This window comes from Zootoca vivipara, chromosome 15 (genome assembly GCF_963506605.1).
Source record: "Zootoca vivipara chromosome 15, rZooViv1.1, whole genome shotgun sequence".
Classification (NCBI taxonomy): domain Eukaryota; kingdom Metazoa; phylum Chordata; class Lepidosauria; order Squamata; family Lacertidae; genus Zootoca; species Zootoca vivipara.
In genome coordinates this window covers 7481608-7505020 of record NC_083290.1, presented here as the reverse complement: position 1 = coordinate 7505020, position 23413 = coordinate 7481608, and the positions used below count along the sequence as shown (strand labels likewise).

Here is a 23413-nt window from a genome sequence, read left to right as displayed (position 1 = left end):
AGGGGACGTCAGAGGACAAGATGGTTGGACAGTGTTCTCGAAGCTACGAACATGAGTTTGACCAAACTGCGGGAGGCAGTGCAAGACAGGAGTGCCTGGCGTGCTCTGGTCCATGGGGTCACGAAGAGTCGGACACGACTAAACGACTAAACAACAACAACAACATGTGCGTGACCACGCATACAGTAGGTGCATCGCACCAAACCCAGAAGTGACCCAACAGAATGGGGGCAGAACGGGGGGTTTGCAATTGGTGTTTCAAATATCCATGATTTCACTTAAACATGCAGTACCTTGGAACGTAACTCCCACATAAATTGGGAGTCATCTGTATTGTGAAAATATGAAATATGGGGGGAGCGGTGGCACCAAAATTTGTCCTTGCTCAGGGAGCCATATTGCCAAAATTGGCCCCCAGCTAATGGGAAAATACCTCTGCCAGTAAGGACAATTGTGGAACCTTCAATGTGGGGTTCTGCAGGGCTCAATCCTATCCCGTAGGTTGTTTAAAATCTACATGAAACCACTGGTGGGGTTATCCAGAGGTTTGGCGTACATTGTCAGCAGTATGCTGATGGCACTCAGCTCTATTTCTCCTTTATATCTGCAGGTGAGGCAATGGAAGTGTCTTGCCTCGGTAATGGACTGGATGGGAGCTGAGGCACTGTTAGTGGGTGGTTGCCAAGACTGGATGGGTGGGAGATTGCCTACTTTTGATGGCGTTACACTGAAGGAGCAGGTTCGTAGCCAGGGGGTACTCCTGGATCCTTTGCTGTCGCTTTTGCCTTTGCTGGAGTGCCTTTCATTAGCTTCAGCTCATGGCCCAGCTACGCCCCTATCTGGACAACTTTTGTTGCTTATGCTCTGGTAACTTCAAGGTTAGATTACTGTAATGCGTTATACATAGGGCTGCCTCTGAAGATGGTTTGGAAACTTCAGCTAGTGCAGAATGCAGCGGCCAGGTTGCTCACCGGAGCAAAACAGTTTGAGCCTATTAAACCAGTCCTGGTCTGACCGCACTGGATACCAATTAGTTTCCGGGTCCAATTCAAAGTGCTGGTTTTGATTTATAAAGCCTTAATCAGCTCTGGACCACAATACCTCAAGGACCACCTATTTCCATATGAACCTACCTGGACCCTGAGATCATCTTCTGAGGCCTTTCTTCATGTGCCTCCTCCTCTAAAGGTCCAGAGGGTGCAACACAAGAATAAGGCCTTCTCTGCAGTGGCTCCCCATCTGTGGAATGCTCTTCCCGGGAAAGTTCACCTGGCGCCTTCATTATACACCTTTAGGCGCCAGTCAAAAACGTTCCTTTTTTAACCAGGTCTTTGGTTGATTTGATTGACATCCTATGCCTTTTTAAAATGTGGGCGGGTTTTTTGGGTGGGGGGCTATTGGTTTTTATTTCGATTATGTCTTTCGTGGTTTTATATTTTGATTTTATTCTGTGAACCGCCCTGGGTGGTATATAAATTCAATAAATAAATAAATAAAATAAATAAATATCGTGAATTAGTTCTGTTCCTAATAACAAGCAGCCTGTAGTCAAGAGAGGACTGGAAAGGGGCTTACTTTTAACGATGGAGGGAACATTTCTCTGTAGTTAGCAGTGCAGCTTAGCATCTCCAAGGAATTCTGGGGAAGCGTCTTTGCCTGAAACTCTAGAAAGTCGCTCCCAGTTCTAGGCAAGAGCCAAGTCTGCTGTGTGCCTCTGCAAGAGCAACTGAGTGATTCAATCCGCTGCGCACCACAGGGAGTGGTGGTGGTTCAGAATTCCATGCCTCTAGGGAAAGAAATGGGAGAGCCAGCCACTGTTCCGAGAGGCAGCAGGCTGCCTCATCTGTGGGTACACAGATTTCCAATATTTATTTCGTGCCACCCACCTCCAGTGCTCCCCACAGCACATTCAGCAGGCAGGGATGATGGCACATCGCCACATTGCAGCCTGAGACGCAATGGGATTCCAATTTGCATGCTCTGCGAGTGCCTGAAGAGTTCTTGGAAAGAAAAAGGGCCTGTTTGAAAAGGGCCTACCATTGTCGGCATCAAGCACTATGTGTAGGCCGCTCCAATAGAAAATAGGCACTTGCTCAGAAATTTAAAAGTATAAACAGAGTGACTTATGAAGGGACAATGGTGGGTGGGTGGGTGGGTGGCTGGGTGAGGAAATGGCCCCAACAGACCTTAAAAGAAAAAGAAAAAACTAGGATGGAATCTAAAGAGCAGTTGCTTTAATTCATAGCACATTCCTATATACAGTGTCAAAGTAACTCAAAAGGCAGATCACTGCCCACGGAAAAACTTGGAAGCAGAAGAGTAAGAATGCAAGAAAATGTGGTCTTGTTTTTAAAATTTGTTTTTCTAAGACCCAAAAGCAACTTCCACTGAAATACACACACAATATATGCATATTAGCATGCATGTGCGCACACATGCACAAGGCTTGGCCCAGGTTTTGAAGGAACCCACAAAACGCCCTCCTTGCTACATCAGTGAGCCCCTGGTCTTTTATTAGAATGCAAGCAAGAAGCATTTAGTGGAGTTTTAAAATTCGCAACCATGCCTTGAGCAATGCTATGCTGGTTATGAGGAGGAATTTATCAGATCACTGGTTAAAAGACAGCTCAGGGGAAGCATCAGTCTTGAACCTTCTGGGGAGGCAGAGTACCTTGTCTGCTTTAAAGCAGACAGCAATCATTGTCTTACCATCTGGCTCATGTTCCAAGATAACCATCCCAAAATGCAGCTGCAGCATAGTTCTTTGCAATTGGAAAGTCTCATCTTGTCTAGAGTATGAATGCCAACCCCTTAAAGTGGTGCCTCCCCAGAAACCTCCCTGCAAGTAGGAAGGCTAGCACATCAGGGATAAAGGTTGTGGCTCAGCATGCTCTTCTGCAAAAGCAGGTTATCTGCAGCATTTTCGTAGGTTCATACATTCCTCCCAATGTTGAAACAGTCCTCACCATAAAGAATAAAGCATTTTAATGCATCTTTTGGGCATAAAACACCTTCAAAAAACTAAACGAAAACGTTTGGTTGTTTTTCATGTGGACTTAAGAGCAAACACTTTTGAGAGTGAAGGACTTGCAAAGAGATGAGATTCATCCATCCCTAGCATGGACCCAGAGTTGGAGATGGACTGAAGGTCCAGGCCTAACAGATAAACCGCTCTTCAGTTGGTTTGTTGTAAACAATGAGAATGAAAGACTTTCCAGGAAAGGTGGGTACTGTGGCTTTTGAGACATTTGCACAAGTCTAGCATAACTTGTTGACTCTAACAGACCGCCCTTAAAAACCACCCCTCCTGTTCTGAAAGTGGTTTCCATATGTGCCGTTGAAGACCTATCAAGGAACACGTTTGCTTGGGGTGCAAGAAACTGGTTGTGATGTTAGGAGCAGGGGTGTAGCTCAGTGACAAGCATCTGCTTTGCAGACACATCCCTGCTTCAGTTGCCAGTATCTAGAAGACGGGGAGAAGCCTGCCTTCAATCCTGGAGAGCCAAAGAATACTGAGCTGCATGAACCATTGGTCTGACCTCAGTGTAAGACAGCTTTCTGCAGTCATGGGTTCTTTGGATCCTCGAAACAGAATTCAAAGGTGCAAGCAACGTTACAGAACATCACACACTTTTCAGAACTAAGGTCAGGTGTCCCTGCACTGCACTCAGCTCCTCAGCAGTGCAGCTATTAAACTGGCATGGAGCCTGTACATTAAGCAAGAACCAAGGGGGAGGGTTGTAATTCATCCAGTAAACACGTGCCGAAGTCACTAGGAATTAAGCCATTGCTCAATTTTGCAGCAGTCATTACCGGTACTTGCAGAAGTGAAAAAGGATTGCCAGAAAGGGTGATTTAGCACCATAGGAATGTGAACGTGATCTCACGAGTCCAACAGCACAGCTCATCAAGAGCCGTTTTAGAGCATTTTTCCAAGTCTTTGAATTGTGCAGCTATTCAAAATATGTTGTTTTAGGGCCCCCATGATTTTTACTTAATTCAGTTGCTGTACTATTTTCAACGGACTGGTTCCACAAACTAAATGACCACAGCTGGGGGAAGCTGGGGGAAGCGGATGAAGTATTTGGTCCTTATTTGTGACATGATGAAATTCTGGTGCATTGCACTGTACTTGAAGAAATGCTTTGAATACAATTATTTAGGACCTTCAATACATAGGCCTCATGACCTAGAGTTGCAAAGAAAATCAAGAGCCACAAGTATGGTAGTACTGGAAGTAAATTCAATTTTTATAAATGCTTCAGATCACAAGATTTATGAGTTGCGAGGGGCATAGAAAACAAGAACTGGACATGGATTTTAGGAGTCCTGTGTTCAAATCCTGTCTGCCAAATTCTGTATGTGACCTCTGACCAAGTATTTGTACTCAGTAGGTTCAGCAGTATCGGGACCCAGGTGGCGCTGTGGTTAAACCACTGAGCCTAGGGCTTGCTGATCAGAAGGTCGGCGGTTCGAATCCCTGTGACGAGGTGAGCTCCCGTTGCTTGGTCCCAGCTCCTGCCAACCTAGCAGTTCGAAAGCACATCAAAGTGCAAGTAGATAAATAGGAACCGCTACAGCGGGAAGGTAAACGGCGTTTCCGTGTGCTGCTCTGGTTTGCCAGAAGCGGCTTTGTCATGCTGGCCACATGACCTGGAAGCTATACGCCGGCTCCCTCGGCCAATAATGTGAGATGAGCGCGCAACCCCAGAGTCGGTCACGACTGGACCTAATGGTCAGGGGTCCCTTTACCTTTACCCTTTACCTAGGTTCAGCAGTATGCTTAACTTTCCTTCCCTAACTTGAGGGAAGCAAGTGTGTGCATGCCTGGAGTGGTGGATATGCTTAACAACTTGCACACTGTCAGGCAAGGAGAGCACGAGGTTGTGACTAGTTGGGTCCGAGCACATTGCAGTGCCTGGGTACTCAGAGATCTGGTGTTGTTTATATAGTTTGTATGCTGCTCACTGGCTACAGAGTTGGCTCTTGAACAAAAATGCCAGCAGCCATTTGACAATTTGAGGTCTCCATGAAAATGTTAATGCCAACTGCGTTTGAAAATCACCATGGGCCAGGCAAAAAAGGCCAATCTGCACCCACCCCATTTTGAGAGGCATCACATCCAGCAGGGTTCAACAGTCCTCAGTCACTGCAATGCCTAAATGCCCTCTTCCCCTTTGGTGGATATGGACTCCTGGAAACACAATGGCAGTGATGCTGAAGGAATTCTATGCTAAAGCTTGCCAGGCCGTGATCCAGCAAACAAAAACGGGTCTCCTCCTCTCCTGTGTACTGCTGAACTGTTCTGCAAGGGCCTGAAAACATTCAAGGAGGAAAAGGGTTGCCTCTAGGAATCCTCTCCTGGCTCCAAGTTCAAATCATCCACCAGCAGGGCTCCAAGTCTGCATGCCTCAGTCATCTGTTAACAGAAACGATATGCAAACTAATTGCAGCCAGAGAGTTCATGTTTCATTTCCTGGTTTTACCGATTTTCTCCTACATTTTTCTGAGCAAGTAGGAAACAGAAACAGAGAGACTACCAAAAAGCAACACACATTTTAAAAAGCAAGAGGGCAATCCTGGGGTCCATTTAACTCTAGCGCACAAAATTTTATTGCCTGAACTAAAAAAAGTAGATTGTACACTAACATTTAATGCACTTAGAAAGCTATTGTAACCATGTAGGTTCGTAAAATCCAGTTCAGCCATACCTTTATTGGAACCTATGAAAATGTGGCAGAAGCAAAGCTTCTGAGCTCTCCTGACGAAGAATCTTGGACATCTTGAAAGCTTGTCACATTTTTGCAGGTCCCAATAAAAAGCAGCACCCAACTGTGGATTTTGAAGTTTCATGCTGGGGGGGGCACACACCTGTGGCCCTCCAGGTGTTGGGACTTCAGCTCCCACCAGCCCCAGCCAACATGGGTCGGGGATGGGAGTTGCAGCCATGCAACATCTGGAGGGTCACAGGTCCTATCCATCTCAAGTTTAACAAACCTCTTTACAAGCCTGTTAAAACCTCTCCACTGCACCCTTCCCACACTTTGCCCCTTTCAAACTGCAGCAACCAAAGGATTACTTGCCCAACCCAGGCGCCAATCACATTGCTGATACTAGTCAAATCTCTGTCCCCCTTTCCTTCCCTCCCTCCTCTGATGCCCTCCGGAGTCTCAGCCTCCCAAATACCTCAGGCAAATGGTGCCTCGGGGAGGCACCTCTCTTCAGGATTGGGGAGAGAGGCGGCTAAGGTAGGGCATTTGAAAAAGGACGAGGTTGCCAGCTCAGCAGGCAAGGGGTGACATAACTGGGCTCCTAGGCCCCACAGAAAGGATGTAGTTGCTTAAGGGACCAATGGACTCAAAAAGGTTGAAAACCTCTGGCTTATGGCCAAAGGTCTTCACAAGGATATTGTGGTCAAGATCTGGCAAATAATCTGACACTGCAACCCCCTGCAGCCACTGGAGTGGTATTATATACTCCTGTTTTTACTCTTTGAATTATTTTTTATTAATTTGTTACCTACTCTTTACCGTGGACGCGGGTGGCACTGTGGGTTAAACCAGAGCCAAGGGCAGGGGTCCGCAGACTATGGCCCGGGGCCCCCGAGGCTCTTTTATGCGGCCCCCAGGGGCCCCGCCACCCGCTCTTACCGGCGTGGTGTGGCGCGGCTGCCAACTTCCGACCCGGAAAAGCAACAGAAATGCTCCCTTGGCCAATAACGCAAGATGAGCGCCGCAACCCCAGAGTCAGTCACGACTGGACCTAATGGTCAGGGGTCCCTTTACCGTGAGGTTCCAGGGTGGATGAAAATTTTAAAATACAATAATACAAGTTCTGCTTGCATTAATAAGACTGTCTCTCTCTCTCCTACCCATGCTTACCCCAAAATCTGCTAGTCTCTCCCAGCCCCCTGGAGATTTTGAGGCTGAACAGCAGGATGCTCAGAGGAGGAAAAGCAAAAGCAGAATGGCCGCATTGGATGTAACTGAAAGGAGTTTCCTTTCCATCCTACATAAATGAAAATTCTGGTCGCTACCCAATTACTGACAACTGGGCCCTTTGTCATCCGACACGTGCAGACACATTACTGCAAGAGATAGTTTCTGGAGTGCAGGTGGGATTCAGACAAGAGCTGAACTTGAAGTATACCCTCCTGCAGAGTGCAAGGGTTCTACGCAATTGTTTTAGTTGGCTAAATTAACTAAGTGTGCAGAATTGTATTCCTTAAACCAGGAATAACCAATAAGGTGCCCTTCAGCTGTGGGGATCCACTTCCCATCAGCCCCAGCTAACATGGTCAGAAGCATAGCTGCCAAGTTCTCCCTTTTTTTAAGGGAAATTCCCTTATGCTGAATAGGCTTCCTCATGAGAAAAGGGAAAACTTGGCAGCTATGGTCAGAAGAAAGGGATAATGGAGTATGCCAGCAACCTCTGGAAGGCTATGAGCTCTCCATTCCTGTTTTACTTGGCTACTAGGCCCCCTAACTGCTAATCCCAACAACATACATACATTCAGGAGCATTAACCTTTTTATTTTTTGCTTCCAAGTAGTTTGAGTAAAATGTTTCTCTTGTAGGGAATAATGAGAAGTACTGTAGCTTTAATGGCTAAGAGAAGCCAGAGGCCTTCCCCTACCAGTATCACTTTGTTTTCCACTAAGCAACTTGCAATATGCCAATTATTGAAGGATCATGTGCTAATTATTGAAGGCTATAATTTGCATTATTATGCAGCAAGCACCACACTCTAGGGTGTTTGATCCAGCACCAGAAACCTTATGAGGCTGACAATCTTTTGCCTCAAGCTAAGACCCAGGTGTTTTATTATGCAAAGGGGCAAGTCACATGTTAATTACAGGCCTGGCTTTTCCCCCCTGATGAATATTTACCTTTTTCCTTTGTCTTGTTTGTGCTGTTTTAGCCACTACTAAACAAGTGTAGACCTTTTATCATTAGAATCCTGCTTACCTCAGCAAGGTTCAAAGTCTCATCCTGCAGCAGTTACCCAAGAGGCTATTTTCAGTTTACATTTCTGAGGAAGCTCACTGTTCCTCACTCATTACAGAGTTCAAGTGGACTTTACTGGACTTTGAAAAAGCAGCTGAGATGCACAGGGCCTCCCCGGCACCAGTGAAGGCAAAAACCTAAGCACTACAAATAGGATGGACTCCCTCTCTACCTCCACCAGGAAGGTGGAGATACTGACTGGCCCTGACCCAGTGAACTCTATGGCTAAGAGATCTGAACCCAGCCTTTCAGGATCCAATCTTCATCCAATGAGCTACACAATTAAACAGGGGTGAAGAACCACACAAAGGATCCAGTGTCATTCCAGGGCCCTTTGTATTTGCTTGCTAAAAGGTAACTTTTAGCATTTGATGCATGGCCAAAGAACTTGTTTATACCATCAGAACTCTCAAGAGGCTGGTGCTTTTTCCACCTTAAATGGCTTCTTCATCACAATGTAGCCTATCAGATGGATTTTTCTGGCACTATTCCTGCCACTCTAGTTAGTATGAACTAGCTGCAAGCACTACATCTTAAGGCACACAGCTTTATAGCAGCTGACATAGCAAGTACCAGTACTGGACAACCATAAGGACATCCTCATCACTTTCAGATTAGCAGGAACCTGAGATTGTGTGATTCACATTGTAACACAATGGCTCTTCCTCCTTACTTAAAAATGGACCCCCTACTCAAGTCAGCTAATCAGACAACTTTTACAGCTGCTAGGTTGCAAAACCTTAGTTTCTGAGCATGTGGGTGGAGCGATGGGTGCATCGCTTTACTTGCATACAGGATATGTCAAGAGTGGTGAGAAGTACTGCCTAGCACAGGGGACAGGTGCTGCAGCCAAACACATCTGGAAATATACTTAATGGCCAGCAAAGTGCAGTGTTGAGCCTGGGACTAGGATCCATGAGGTGGCCTCAGGCAGGTGCTGCCATTTATCTTTCAGGAAAGTACTTTCTTTGGATTGTTTTTTAGTAGCCCACAAGTGCAGCCTTTCAAGAGCTCTGAAGCAGGAACGTAAGGCAATGCAACAGTGAGTCAGCCCACAGGCAGTTCACATTCCAAGGTCTATTTACACGAAACTAAAGCACTGGCTTGATAAACTAGTCTCGCCCAATACAGAAGTCAAATAGTCTTACCTTGTTATCCAAAATCTGCACTCACCAACAATTGTGAGAGCCCTTGAAGAATGTTTTCTATCACACTATAGAGGAGCAGACTATTTTGCTTGAACTCCAGATGCATGACCATGTAGGATCCACGATGTTCAACTTCCAAGAGGGGTCAGACTCAACCCTCTTCACGACTCACCACTGTTCCCATAGGGGTGACAGGGATCCAATGGAAATGAATGGGCCACAAAATACCCATTCAGTTCCCAGGCCAAGGACAGAGGAGCTTAAAGGCTGAGTTCATTCATCATGGCACAAGACAATGCAAGAGGGCATTATTTAATACAACAGAACCACCATGCACTTTTTTATAAAATTTTATTTTGTCAAAAGAAAAAAAGGCAATAGCCAATTGAAAACCTACTTAATCTTAAGACTCCAATTTCTTTGTGTCTTTAAATTTAGATAAATGACTTATTAGTTTAACGTTTTTAAACAAACCCCCCTTTTCCCGTTTAACATTTACCATCTACTCGTGCTGAATCCTTCCAAGGAGAATGCTCCAGCGTACCTCTCCAGGTCCTTGCTTTGCTCCTTTTACCAAAAAATGAAAACTCCATCGTGCATCTTAAGGGCTCCAATCGTCAAAAATAGGAAAAATCTTTGGAATAGCCAATTGAGTTGAATAAAAATCCACACGAATGCGGTTTGGTTGGGGCAGGAATCCATTCCTATGTTCCTGGTAATCTGATCCCGCTCCATGAATCCTTGCAATTGATCCTCCCTATCCTATCCACATTATGATTTGAATCCAATGATCCAGCTCCAAGGATTGGGATCCAGTGAGCCCTCTCCAATCCAAACCTTTATAACCAGCAAAACCAAAAAAAAGGAGGCAGAAAGTTAGATACCGTAATGGAAAATAGGATTTAGGAGAATGATAAGTTATGTCTGCTACTGAGTAATAAAGATGGGCATTCATAACTATCAATTCCCCAAGACAAGCTTTTGAATTGTGAAGCTCAGATTTTAGCAATGTTAATTATCTGGAGGAAACATTCTAGTATTTACACAGGGTAACTGATAATGCCAACATATCAATTCCTATATGGCGCTTTACAGGTTTGGTGGTTGAAAAAAGTTCTCTATGAAGTTGCAAAAACTTGCTGCTAAAGCTATCCACCTACTGCATATCTAAACTAAAAGCTCATTATTGTACTATCTGGGAGGTAACAAATTTAATTGATGCAAGTCAACTCTCGACTTATCCTGAAGGGGAAGACGTGGATTTAAAAAGGATCCCCCATGTTTAAAAACCCCTCCTATAATTGCTTTCATTCTGTTACTTTTAAGATGAAACAGCAATGCTATATCAGTCACACAGAGGACATGCAGATTTTAGCAGTATTGAGATTATACTTACAGGTTTGAAACAACCTGTACTTTACAGGTGCACTAATGGTTTGCACCTGTAATCAACTGATACATTGCAGTCACTCAGCATACGCCCCCCCACCCCCAGAGACTGGAAGAGTTACATGGGTATATTTAGCATTCATTGCATCATGGAAGTTAGAAGATTACAGCTAACTAATGGAACAATGGAGATGTTGTGTACTAGCCTAGTTTCGGTATAAGGTCAATACTGCCAATTTAATCTGTGACAATAGCACTTGGAGTCATACCATTGCCTCCATTATTGATCTGATCCTCCTCAATCCTCCTTTTGACAATCCTAAAATGATTGACATGTGCTCCACAATCCTTTAATCCAAAGCATTCTTAATCCATCTCTTCAGATATGTCTACAGAAAGACACATGAAAAGGCAAGATAAAAATGTAAGCTCCCCCAGAAGAGACAAGTTAAACCACAATTTCCCCCCAACATTCCCAGCTTGTAGAAACCATAGTTGAACAAAGACATTTTATACAGCAATACCATATTGGAAGAGAATATGGGCAGCAAACTACCTAACTAGAGAGAACCCTGCCTAGGATGTGTTAAAATACAATTCATCAAAGACGTGAGGGAATGTTGATGTTAAGGAGCAAATACTCACTAGGGATAATATACAAGAATGCAATTCAACACTTTAGCCAATTTTGAGTAAAACAGCTTGAATTTTTTTTAAAAAAGAAAGACTGTACTGAGTAAAGGAAAACTGCGTACAACATGGAGGGGTTTTCTACAAAAAGGAGCACCATTAAAGATCATTTATGTACGGGAACGTGATCTGCTGTGACGGGGAGAGTAGCGTGGAGATCCTCTGCTTCTTCTCGGGGAATAACTGCGACTTCTGCTGTTGCTTCGGCTACGGCTTCTGCTACGACTACGGCTGCGAGAGCGAGATCTTCCGTAACTTGGACTTCTTGGGCCATCAACTTTAACACGGATGTAGGCAGTTTCTCCCTATCAAATAGACACAACTTTCGATTGAAAGGTCTACGCTTTTGAGCTGTCTTTGCAGGCATGCTGACAGACTGAAGATCTTTTTACAAGAACCAAGAGGAGTCGCATCACATCTCCCTGCATACTATTCTTAACATGGGATGTCCCAACAAGTTTTCAGTATTTGTTAATGCTGCAAACAGAGACTGCGCCTCCTTACCTTCAATCCTATTGCATCCAATTGTAACCCTGTGCATCCAATTCTGGTCAAAACATTAAGTGGAAAACCTACCTCATGAGATCTAAACTTAGTGTTATCCAGTTTTCGCACTGCGTAGGTCATGTCTTCTTTCCGTACAAACTCCACGACACCAGTTCCATCTCGGAAAACATCAGCATAACATACATCACCTGCTTCACGCATGTGATCCTTTAAATCCTGCCAGCTTCCACTGGGAGGTAGTCCTGAACAAGAGACAGTTACTTTCAGTTAAATGATGTTAAGCAGAGATTGATGCAATCAGACCTTCATATACTCAAGAATGGACCGTGTTTGGAGAGGGTCACAAGTAGAAATTCATTTTTTCCAGCAAGTGGCATGTTAACAACACGATTAAGTACATACATCCAGGTTTCAGGATTTTTGGAAAGTACAAAGGCATATTGTTGTTTTAAAAAGGCAATAGAAGCAGGAAGCTCTATAAGGCATTAGGGCCCCAAATAACCATTGCAAGCTTGCTTTTGATTTTTTTAACAAGCCCAAACAACCATTAAAAAAAAGAAAGTGAAAACTAAGCTTTGCAGCATGCCAAATTCTGAGAACTCACTATATACCAGCCCAAAGTTGCAAATGGGAATACATCTGATACATGCAGATATATATTATCTTCTTCCTAGATGACCAAGCTGTATTTGAACAAAGAAAGCTGCTTTTCCCAAGTGTACAAATGACTTACCTGATACTATCACTCTGTACTCTGATCGCCTGGATGGGGGTCCATATCTGCCCCTTGGGGCCCCACCACCTCCACCGCCTCCTCCACCCCTGCCAGTGCCCCGTCCACTTCGAGGAAACTCCACTCGTAGACGATACCCATCATAATCATATCCATCCCGTCCATAGACTGCATCCTCCGCATCCCTGCAAAAATGGAAAAGAACCACACTGAAGATAGATCAAAGGCTCCTGGGAGCTAGCAGCACATTGTGCTTTTGTTACTGCCCCTCCCTTAAGTCAATGACACTAGAAGAACAGGTCACTATACCAGAGGCTGCAGTTGCAAGAGGAGAAACCAACACAGTCTTGAGTGACAGAACTTTTCACCTGTTAGAATGGTGTTAGCACTAGATCAGTGTTTCCCAAACTTTTGCCTCCAGCTATTTGGACAACATCTCCCATCATCCCTAGCTACCATGTCCAGTGTTGTAGTCCAAAAACAGTTGGAGACCCAAGTTTGGAAAACCCTGAGCTAGATCAACAAACTGGGAAACAAGAAACAGAGCTGTACCCTGTATCATGTCAAAGCATGAAATTTGACGCACTGGTGGGGATTTGGGAGGGAAAAGAAAATAGGTGGAATGAGAAATCAATTCGTACAAGGGATCCCTGCCTAAACACACAGTGGTATATAGAAAGATAGAGGTAAAGGCTGGATAAAATCAAAATCAAGCAAGTGCTTGAGTTTGTGCATTGTGAAGCCTTTTATATTTGCATGTGCTATGCCAATGCATAAAGGAACCAGACCACCACAACAGAACAGGAACTAAAACCTTGTTAATGACTTAAAAGAATGTTACTTTTATGTAAAACGAAGACATGGTTTTAAGTCATTAATAAGATTTTAGTAACATGTACTGAGCTGTATCTCAACTAAATCAGTTAACTTTTCCTTCCTTTCCTCCCTGCCCCCCTCTGGCACAGTCCCAAATCTGCTCTGAAGCGTTATAGGAAGCCACAGAGCAGATGGGAGAGCTTGTGGGGCAAGAAAATGGGAGGGGAGGTTTGTCCACAATGATTTAGTTGTATACTAGCCACTATGTTTATATGGAAAACTACTTGCCATATATGCATGCTCGTTAAAAAAGCAGAACATTAAATGAACTTTTAAAGGTCTGCAACTTCTATGTACACCTACAATGTAGTAAACAGAACTCCACAGTCCTACATACACAGAATGATCTGAAAGAATTCTAAGCCGGTCACTAGACTTCAAGTGAGGTGTATACCAAGATTGCTTATAGTTAAAAGTAGCTTGAGTTGTGGGATTCCATGTAGAAAAATCAACACTGTAATAGTTCTCTTGAGTCTCAAGAGAGAGGCAGTAAATGATGTCTGCCTATGCCAGGACCCAGGGCTTGCACCACTCTTGGGGAATTTCCCTCCCCTAAATTTTTATTTATAAGAAAAGTATTTTACCCTTTTACACACAGAGATGCACAGGAAAGCATGCAAATGGTTTTTTTTAACCAAATTGCTCACAAATATGTAATATGTTGTAATCTTCTATGCATTCAAAAGCATTGGGACAATTGATAAAAACAGAGGCAATGAAGAACAGCCCCACAAATTCTGAAAAGTTGTGAAAGTGGAAATTTCTACAGGCAGTTTCTCCCAAATAAAATCTCATTTTATACACAAAAAGTTACAGTATAGAGGTTCTGTCTGCCCTTGAGACACAAGATGCAATACAAAATTGATTTTGAAAATGGGTGGGTCCTACTTTTAAGTTGTAGTTTGTCTATTTAGCAAAAATCTACTCTGCATTTCAGCAGAAGCTTCTAAGGTAGCTAGCAATAAAGTTTAAGAAAAATTGTGATGACATTTGCCTGTAAGCCAACACAAGCTTTTATAACATTGTTTTAAAAAGAGCAATTAATTAACACAATGCTACACGTACACAGTGAAGCATGAGATTTCATCCACTAAAAGCCTGGGAGTTAAACATGAATTTTGGGGCAAAAAGGCTTGAAGACAACTGGCTTAGGAAAACATGCTTCCAAGCAAGCACTCACAGGATCATTCCATTTTTATTTCATTTAATACCTGCAACCCACCTTCCTTTCCTGAAGCAACAAACAAGAAAATAAAAAAGTGTCAAATCCTATGAATGCATAGTAAAGATTCATATGGGACTGCACATTACTACAGTAGATTTTAATTCCTCCATTTCTCCAAGGCTCTCTGAGCATTGCACAACAACCCTGTAAGCCAGGTCAGGCTGAGTAAAAATACTGATAATGATACTCCAGTGGGCTTCACAGGGTTGTGCGGGGATATACGGTAAATCATTTATCCTTTACAACAACCCTGCAAAGTACATCAAGCTGACAGCATGCAACTAGCTCAAGGATCTTGGGAGCCAGTCACCACATCTCAGCACAGCCTCCTAGCAGGGCTACTACAAGGAAATGATTCAAAGCCCTCAAACTATAAAGCATATGAAGTGGCCTTTGGCACTTTCTCTACTTAACCTATCTAACAGGGTTGGTGCAAGAACTGATAAAGAAGTATGGGAGAAACTTTGGATTGGTTAGATATGCAGAGCACTTATGAAGGCCAGGATAAATTATTTAGAATAAGTAAATGTTTTTTAAGTACAGGTCTGCTAGCTATAAGCACACTCTCTCCCCATCACCCAAAGCCTTAGGGTCCTTGGGCCAGTGTGTTTATCTCAGCCTGACCTACCCCACAGGATTGTTGTGAAGACAAAAAGGAGGATGGATGAGAACCTTTGAATTTGTTAGTGGTCCTGAGACTGATTGTGCTAAGAAAGTAGGGGGGAAAGAACCACCACGGGCTGCAATCCTAACTTCACTTACCTGGAGGTAAGCCCTATTGAATTCAACTGTTACTTTCTGAAAAGTAATGATTTAGGATCCTGTTTTTAAACAAGTACACAAAATTGGCTATGCCCAATTTTAGTCCTACTCAAAGGGTAGACCTACTGGTTTGTATCCTCAGAGTGGATCCATTGAAAATAGGGGTCACAACTTGTTTATTTAAAAGCATTTAAAATCCGTTCAATATTTCAAAAAGAAAACTCTTAAGTTGTGTGTACCCCATAAACAAACAATACATCATTAAAATGTTAAACAAGGAACACAGCCTAACACAAATAAAACAGCTGTATTAAAAACATACATATAAAAAGCATGTAAAACAGAAATCCCAAGAATTCTAACATGTAAAGAAACAGAACCCAATCTTGTGGGTCTAGAAAATGGACTCGTGCCTCCAGGTTTCAATTCTGCTCTTGAATAAAAGTGAGACAACCCAATGGTTCTAATTGGCCGTCTGCTTCCCAGTACTACTCAAGAGCAGACTATTGAAATCAGTGGCCTTTACGCTGGATTTTTATAAAACGTGCATTACATTAGGGGAAATCGCTTTGCGCCCCCCCAAAAAAACATAACCACCACCTAGCCAAAAACCGCATAGAAAAATGTGCGCCTTGTAGGAGAAACCCGCACCGGAGTGCTCATCAGTTTCCACGTCGCATTTCCAACTGCGGGTGGCACCCAACGCCCAGCCCTACTCTCGGAGTTGGCCCGCTGAAGTTAACGGGCGCAAATAACTTGGGCCCGCGGGACAGAACCCAGCGCGGTTGTTTTTCTTTACATGCCGTCGAGATTCCTTCGCCCAGAGCGTGCAACACGAGGCAGTTGAGGCGTGTAAAAGAGGACCGTGCGCACGAAGCAGGATTCGCGCTAAGGTAACCGTACCCAGTTTCGCATTCCGCGGCTGCGGGCGGCATGCAAAGCGTCGAGAGAGCCAAACCCCCCTCCCGGAGTCAGCGATGGTATTTCGTCGGGCCTACTCTCGAGTAGAGCCCGCGGCGGGTTCCTGAAGACGGGGCCCTGCTCGGCTGCGGCGGATCTCTTCAGCCGACACTCTCCCTCCCCTCCTTCTTCCGCACCCGAAGCCGCCCCTCGCCCGCCCTTCCCACCTGGGGTCCTCGAACTCGACGAAGGCGAACGGCGGGCCCCCGCGGCGGTTCTTGAGGTCGATGTCCCGGATGGCGCCGTACTTGTAGAAGACGTCCTCGATGTCCTTGGTGCGGATGTCCGGCGGCAGGTTCCCCACGTAGATGCGGCAGTCGTTGTTCCCGGCCGGGCCGCGGATCACGCCGCCACCAGACATAGCTAGGTCGGCAATGGTTGCGGTTGGGTGGTGGGCGCTTGTGAGGGGAGAAAAATGGAAGACGGAGCCGAGGAGAGGAGGCCCGGGAGCGGGTGGGAAAAGGGCAGGTGGAGATATATATGTGGGCAAATGTTTTAAAAAGGAGCTGAGGTAAAATTATTATTTTTTAAAAAGAGAGAGATGGGAAGAAAAGGCGGGAGAGGAGAAGGAAGGAAGGTGGTGGTGGTGGTGGTGGTGGCGGCGGGGTTAGTCGTGGCGGCAGCAGCAGTAGCGGCAGCGCGGCGCCTCCTCTTCGTTCCCACTCCTTGAAGCCACCACAAAATGGCGTCCGCCTCACGCGGCCCTACCTGCCCTGCGCAAGGATCCTCCCGCGCCGCCTCGACGTCACACTCTGCTGGCTTGGAGGCGGGCTGTGGAGACACTCACGTTCATGCTTGCCGTTCGCGATATCCACCTTCGAAGGGCGCATGCGCCGATTTCTAACCCCCCCCCTTTCGAGTAAGGGAAAAAAGTAGTCCCTATTTGTTTCTGGTGGAGGCGACGAGGAGAGGTTGGCGCACGTTTGTTTTAAAGAGGTGGTGAGGTGAAAGCGGACGACTTGTTATTTTTTAAGCCGTGCGGAGCGAAGGGGCTTCCGTTAGCCCTCAAGCGGTGCGGACCGTTAAAAGTACTTGGGAAGAAGATCCGGCGGGAGATGAGCTTCCCCCACAATGCAACACGCGTAAGAGGGCCTTGGCGCCAAGGAAGGAATAGTCCCACAATGCAGAGCGGTTGGCCAATAGGGCGTGAGGGCAGAGGAGAATAGACAGCAAACAAAAAAACAAAATCCGCCCCAGTAGACCTTACATGATAACTGTTAGATGTAAGAATAAGGGCAAGTGCATCTATTACTGTAGTCCCCGCCCCCCGCGCCTTTCATGTAGACCTGGATATTGAAGTTGTACATCACACATGTAACGTGTGAATGAGATAAACCAGTGTTCGAATGCACAGTTATCAGTGGCACTGCGAGTGCTCCAATTTGAGAACAGTCTTTACCAAAGGCGCCATAGGCTTTGTAGAAGCACAAACGCAGGACGAAAGGGAGAAACGTGCTAAAGAGGAAGGCACGTTTGGCAAATCTTCACTGTGATCAACTCGCGCCTGGAAACTTATGTATGTCCCCACTGTGGAAGGACGTGCAGATCCAGAATTGACACCCAGTTACTTAACGGACACACAGTTAAGACCATATTCATGGAAGACAATCTTACTCAGCTATGAGGGATCTCCAAAGAAGAGATGATCAGTGGCACAAGTTGTTGCAAATAGATTATCGCTTCCTCATGCTGCAGGCGTTTTGTGACTAACCCTGAGTTTTCAGCCTTCTTTTATTACTTATTTATTAAATACAGGTAGGTAGCCGTGTTGGTCTGACATAGTCGAAACAAAAAATTTAAAAAAATCCTTCCAGTAGCACCTTAGAGACCAACTAAGTTTGTCATAGGTATGAGCTTTCGTGTGCATGCACACTTCTTCAGATATTAAATTTATTAAATTTGTATATCGCCCTATTCCTGCAGATTTCAGGGCGGTTCACAACATGAAACTACAATTTAAAAAACACAATGTGGTGCCCTGCAGATGTTTCGGACTCGCATCAGCTGATGGCTTAGCCAATGGTCAGGGATGTGAGTTGTAGTGTAAAACATCTGGCGGCAACAGGTTAGGGGAGCGTATTTATTTTATTTATCACATTTATATACCACCTTTTCCTCCAAGGAATTCAAGGTGGTGTACATGGTTCTCCCCTCCCTGTTTTATCCTGAGAAGTAGGTTAAGGTGAGTGCAGTGACTGGCCCAAAGTCACCCACTGAGCTTGGGAGGGGAGGTTATATGTTTATTATTGTTATTATTGTTATTATTATTATTATTATGTATTTTGTATTCTCATTTTGTATTTTTCTGTTTTGAAGGTATACTTATTTATTATTTTGAATAGCTATATCCTGCCTTTAAATTAAATTACTCTCAAGGCAGCTTGCAAGCAGATGGTAATACTACATAAATCATTTGTAAGCACAGAGAGTTTATGGTTGATGTAAGGGTCAGAGTATAGTTTCCCTTCTAATCTTGAGTCCCTTGACAAGAAACCTAAATTTCTGGTGTGCGTTTGAATCCTTCCTACAGAATAGTGACTGGAGGCACCGTTCATTGCTAATAATGAACCAGAGAGCTGCTCTGATGCTGATCTTAAAGCCCAGGTATGAAAGTGGTCCTTAAATCTTGGGAAAGGGAGGCTATAGGAACAGGAAGGAGTATAAAGAGGCTTAAGTATCTGCAGGCTGTATGCAGAAGGCTCTCTCCGCTACAGCAAGGGCTCTTGCGCTAGTGGGTGGGTGACTTTTAATGTTATGTAACAGATGAATCCCAATGCAGCACTTGCACAAGTAGAAACTTGGTGAGCAACAGGTTGCACAATCTATAATGTTACAAAGTTACCAGCAGCCTGCTTATTGTATTCTCTGTTGCACACTACAGTTTTCTGCTGGCACAATTTTTTTTTGCCAGTGGAATACGTATACCACCCGGCGACTTCAGTTGTGCTCAACATTGGGTTGTATCCAGCTAGGTTTTACTCAAAAGAAGACCCACTGAAATGAATGCAGCTAAGTTAGGCATGTTGGTAACTTTCAATAGGTCTACTCTGAGTAGGACTAACGTTTTCCTGAGCGCCCGTGCATTCCTGTATCCTTTTGTTGTCCTTTATAATCACCTTCGGTTTTCTCCTTTGATCTGCCTCTTGTTTTTTGGTCCTAACTATGGGACTTTCTCCATGGCTCCTGGGTCACTATAGACTGCTACCCCATACCCCAGCCCTGCCACCAGAAATTCTCAGCAAATTTCTCAGCAGAGACTACTAGCCAGCGGTTAAAACTCCTTGAAGCACTTTTATTTCAGAGTGGCATTGAGCCATCTGTGGTTGATGAATCCTGCAAGTGAACAGTGCTGAGGAAATCAAAGCAGGCTTGCGGGCTGGAAACAGCACCACCAATCATTATGCCTGTTGTGTCAGTACTTTAACAGAGTGATCTTTCCGTCCCATATCTCAGGTTCATTCCTCATCACAATCCTGCTATCGGATATCACCACAATGCCCCTTTCAGGTAAATCTTCAGTTTTCTTGCAAAGTCTCCTCTAATCCCATTAAGACCACCCACATATACAACAAAACCCCGCTCCTCAGACATCATTAAACACCTCCTTAGTATACACCCAGGTATAACACTGGAAAACCTACTTAAAACCTTTTCCCACTGTTGCCATGTTTGCTAGCTAACTCCATAAATTTACTTGTGCCCTCTGTGTCGTGCTCAAAGATCAGCCCTATCATCTTCCATTGCTACAGCACGACTCTTTCAGGAGCTAGAATAGGTAAAAACTTTGCTCCCATCTTCTAGGTTTCTCATGATACACGGTTATTCTCAGACTCAAACCACTTAATTTAATCTTATAGGACAGGGCTTCTTATTCTTTTCAGTTAAGGCTATGTACATGTGGGTGGTGCTGTGGGTTAAACCACAGAGCCTAGGGCTTGCCGATCAGAAGGTCGGTGGTTCGAATCCCTGTGACGGGGTGAGCTCCCGTTGTTCGGTCCCTGCTCCTAGCCACCTAGCAGTTCGAAAGCACGTCAAAGTGCAAGTAGATAAATAGGTACCGCTACAGTGGGAAGGTAAACGGTGTTTCTGTGTGCTGCTCTGGTTCGCCAGAGGCGGCTTTGTCATGCTGGCCACATGACCTGGAAGCTGTATGCCGGCTCCCTCGGCCAATAACGCGAGATGAGCACTGCAACCCCAGAGTCGGTCACGACTAGACCTAATCGTCAGGGGTCCCTTTACCTTTACTTTTACACATTAGCGGCTTAAAACACATAAAGGTAATTTTCACTCTGCTGAGTTTCAAGTCACCTTTTATGCTACTTGAAGACACCAGAAAGGGGGCAGAGATGTCTTCACCAAGTGCGCATCACCTGATTCAGTGGAGCTGTTGCCCGCGCATGCGCAACAGCTGTCTTAAATGTACACTCCTCAGCCTAACAGCAACGTATGCTTTCAGATCAGATGGAAGCTGGTTTGAGGGGAAATGCATCAAACAGCGGCATGCCTCAAGAAATTACAAGTCTCTGCCACAGACTCTTCTCACTCAATAAACCCTGTTGCCTCTTCAGCTCCTGACACCTCCTCCCAGGCTTCTCCCTCTGACCACTCATTGTCATCCCACCAACAATCCCCTGGCTCTTCCCTTGGGCATCCTCCAGCTGGTTCCTCCCACCACTCCTCTGCGTCCAACCAGTCAGTGGCAAGCAGCCTATATTTCCTCATCATCTGCGTCTTCCTCGGGAATGTGACAGGACATGCCAATTACTTGCTTAATGGCTTTTTCTGGCTGCTAGCCACTGTACACACTTGACCTGCCTTGGGGATGGAGAGCTGAAGGGAGCAGTTTGAGTGTGCTAGGAAAAGAGAGAAGTCGGAGAATTTGGAAATGGCTAGCAGGAAGCAATCATGGAGGGACAGAGTGAGGGAATCCTATTGTCTAGCTTTTCAGGAACAAATGCTGCATAAAAGTTATGTTTCCTCACAAGGGAACCAGATTTGCAGAAAGGTCAATATGCGGGAGCACAAATCAATATAATGAGGAGATATCACAACTCACTATAATCACTGCCTGGGAAGTGTTTGTTCTTAAATTCTGACAACGGATTCAGACCCCAGGGGACAGCAGCAGGATGGCCTAGTTAGGAGGATGGTTCAAAAACACAGCCTAAAGAATGATTGAGCATATTGATGTTGCATTGAAGGGCCCGGGGCTATTGGGAGATGCTGTGCTTTAACCATGCAAAAGGAAAACGAGGAAGAGAAGATAAAGGCAGCATCCTAACCATTGGTGGTAATTAGTACTATGCTGATACCACAGTTTTCCTGCTGCAAAAAATCCATTTCAATTATTTAATATACTTCCTTGGATCTCTGTTCATCAGTATGTAATGTTACGTAACATCCCACTGTTACATGCTTGCAGATATATTTTGCCAAAACACAGGCAGGCTTTTCTTCTGCTCCAGGCAGCAGTCTCAGGCAGATGGGGTTCTAGCTGAAGATGGATGTGTTTGTGCTAGGCACAAGTTCAGCTTCCTGGGAAGGGAAGCCAGGCAAAGTCATGTAAGTGCAAGTTCAGGATTCCACTAAGGCAATGTCAGCAAGGACCTGATGAGTCCAAACAAATCAGAGGGCACTTTCCAGTAAGGCAAAAGTCAAGGAAAGAATTGGTCAGGTTCCAATAAGGCAAAGTTAAGCACCCTGGACAGCTCCAGGTGAAGCTCAGGCTCAAATGTTGTTTCAGCAAAAAGCAAACCTTATTTAGAATGTACGATATTTAGAACTACAGCTCCATCCGGGTTGCTAGCTCTGTCTCTGCAATGAAAACTTATACAATTAAGGGGCCTAGCATGGTACAGTAGTTCCTTGCATCCTAGGTCCTAAAAGAGAAAACTGCATCCTCTGAATTCAGTTTCCCCCTAGTACTTTCAAGCATATAATTATATGATTCTTTGATATCACTGGGGGGCTCCCCACCCCCTCCACGGAAAAGTAGAAATTCCCCCAAGAACACAGCTCTTTACCCCACGTCACATCCCTCACCCACACCCTCTTTGGGTGCTTTTGTCCATTGTGAATGTGCCTTTGAACTGTGATAACGCCTCTTGCTCACCTGGTTGTAGGGTTGGAAGCTGATTTATACTGAGTCTAACCATTGGCCCATCTTGCTCGGTCTTGTCTTCACAGACTGACAGTGGCTCTCCCAGTGCTACTTGAAGATGCCAAGAACCTGGGACCTTCTGCATTTGAGGCAGACACTACCACTGAGCAGTGTTACGTACTTCCCTAAATGGACAAAGAGAGGTTTTTATGTGTGTAGAACCTGCTGAGCAGTTGAAATGTAAAGGTAAAGGGACCCCTGACTATTAGGTCCAGTCGTGACCGACTCTGGGGTTGCGCGCTCATCTTGCATTATTGGCCGAGGGAGACGGCGTATAGCTTCCAGGTCATGTGGCCAGCATGACAAAGCCACTTCTGGCGAACCAGAGCAGCGCACGGAAACGCCGTTTACCTTCCCACTGTAGCGGTTCCTATTTATCTACTTGCATTTTGACGTGCTTTTGAACTGCTAGTTGAAATGTAGCCTGCCATAAAAAGTTAATCACATCCATTGCTCCACTCCCTTCCCTTTCACTTGGCCCCATACACCCTTGGAATTTGGCCCCTGGCTGAACATTTCCCACCACATCCCTGTCCTAGGCCATTCATAAGGGCTTTTGTTCTCGTGTGTATAGACTTGGAGCAATTTTAAGCTCGCCTTAAAAATCCTAGGCTCTCTCATAACAGCTGCAGCTAAGGTCTCCGGATCCTTGTCCTCTACTGTTTATTCATGAAATTGTTTTGTACTGAGTTGTGCTCAGTTGTCTCTGTCCCTGATTTCCAGCGGACCTTGCTCCACACACACACACAGCTCATTCATATTAATTATTTGCTTATTCTTCTTAACCTTGCCTTGCTCTTTCTTGTCTTCTTGGGGCTAGTGTGCATCATGGAGCCACCCAGTGGCTTCTACTCAAAATTGCATGCAACAAAGGCATCTTTGCGAGGTGGCTTACCATACTGGGGTATACGGCTGTGTACTGTACTGGGTTTTTGCACATGGACATTCTTGGCACAG

At 45.0% G+C, this 23413-nt stretch overlaps 1 protein-coding gene and 1 long non-coding RNA gene across 4 annotated transcripts in view; one reads left to right on the top strand and one right to left on the bottom strand.

The window, feature by feature from the left end:
* Positions 1–23413, top strand: part of LOC132593242 (uncharacterized) — a 329416-nt gene that overhangs the window by 94304 nt on the left and 211699 nt on the right. The window lies entirely within an intron of this gene.
* SRSF1 (serine and arginine rich splicing factor 1) lies at positions 9489–17112 on the bottom strand. 3 transcript variants are annotated; one of them, XR_004693997.2, is made up of 5 exons: positions 16464–17110; positions 12474–12658; positions 11810–11982; positions 10813–10932; positions 9489–9991 (listed from the first exon to the last, which is right to left on the bottom strand). XR_004693997.2 is itself a non-coding variant. In XM_035139436.2 (4 exons), exons 1-4 carry the CDS (start codon positions 16655–16657, stop codon positions 10894–10896), a joined length of 591 nt encoding a protein of 196 aa, XP_034995327.1. In that variant the 5' UTR covers positions 16658–17112; the 3' UTR covers positions 9489–10893. The 3 variants fall into 3 exon arrangements, 2 of the variants coding, with proteins under 2 accessions (XP_034995327.1, XP_060124598.1); XM_035139436.2 differs by having other exon boundaries at positions 9489–10932; positions 16464–17112; XM_060268615.1 differs by having other exon boundaries at positions 9489–11538; positions 16464–17096.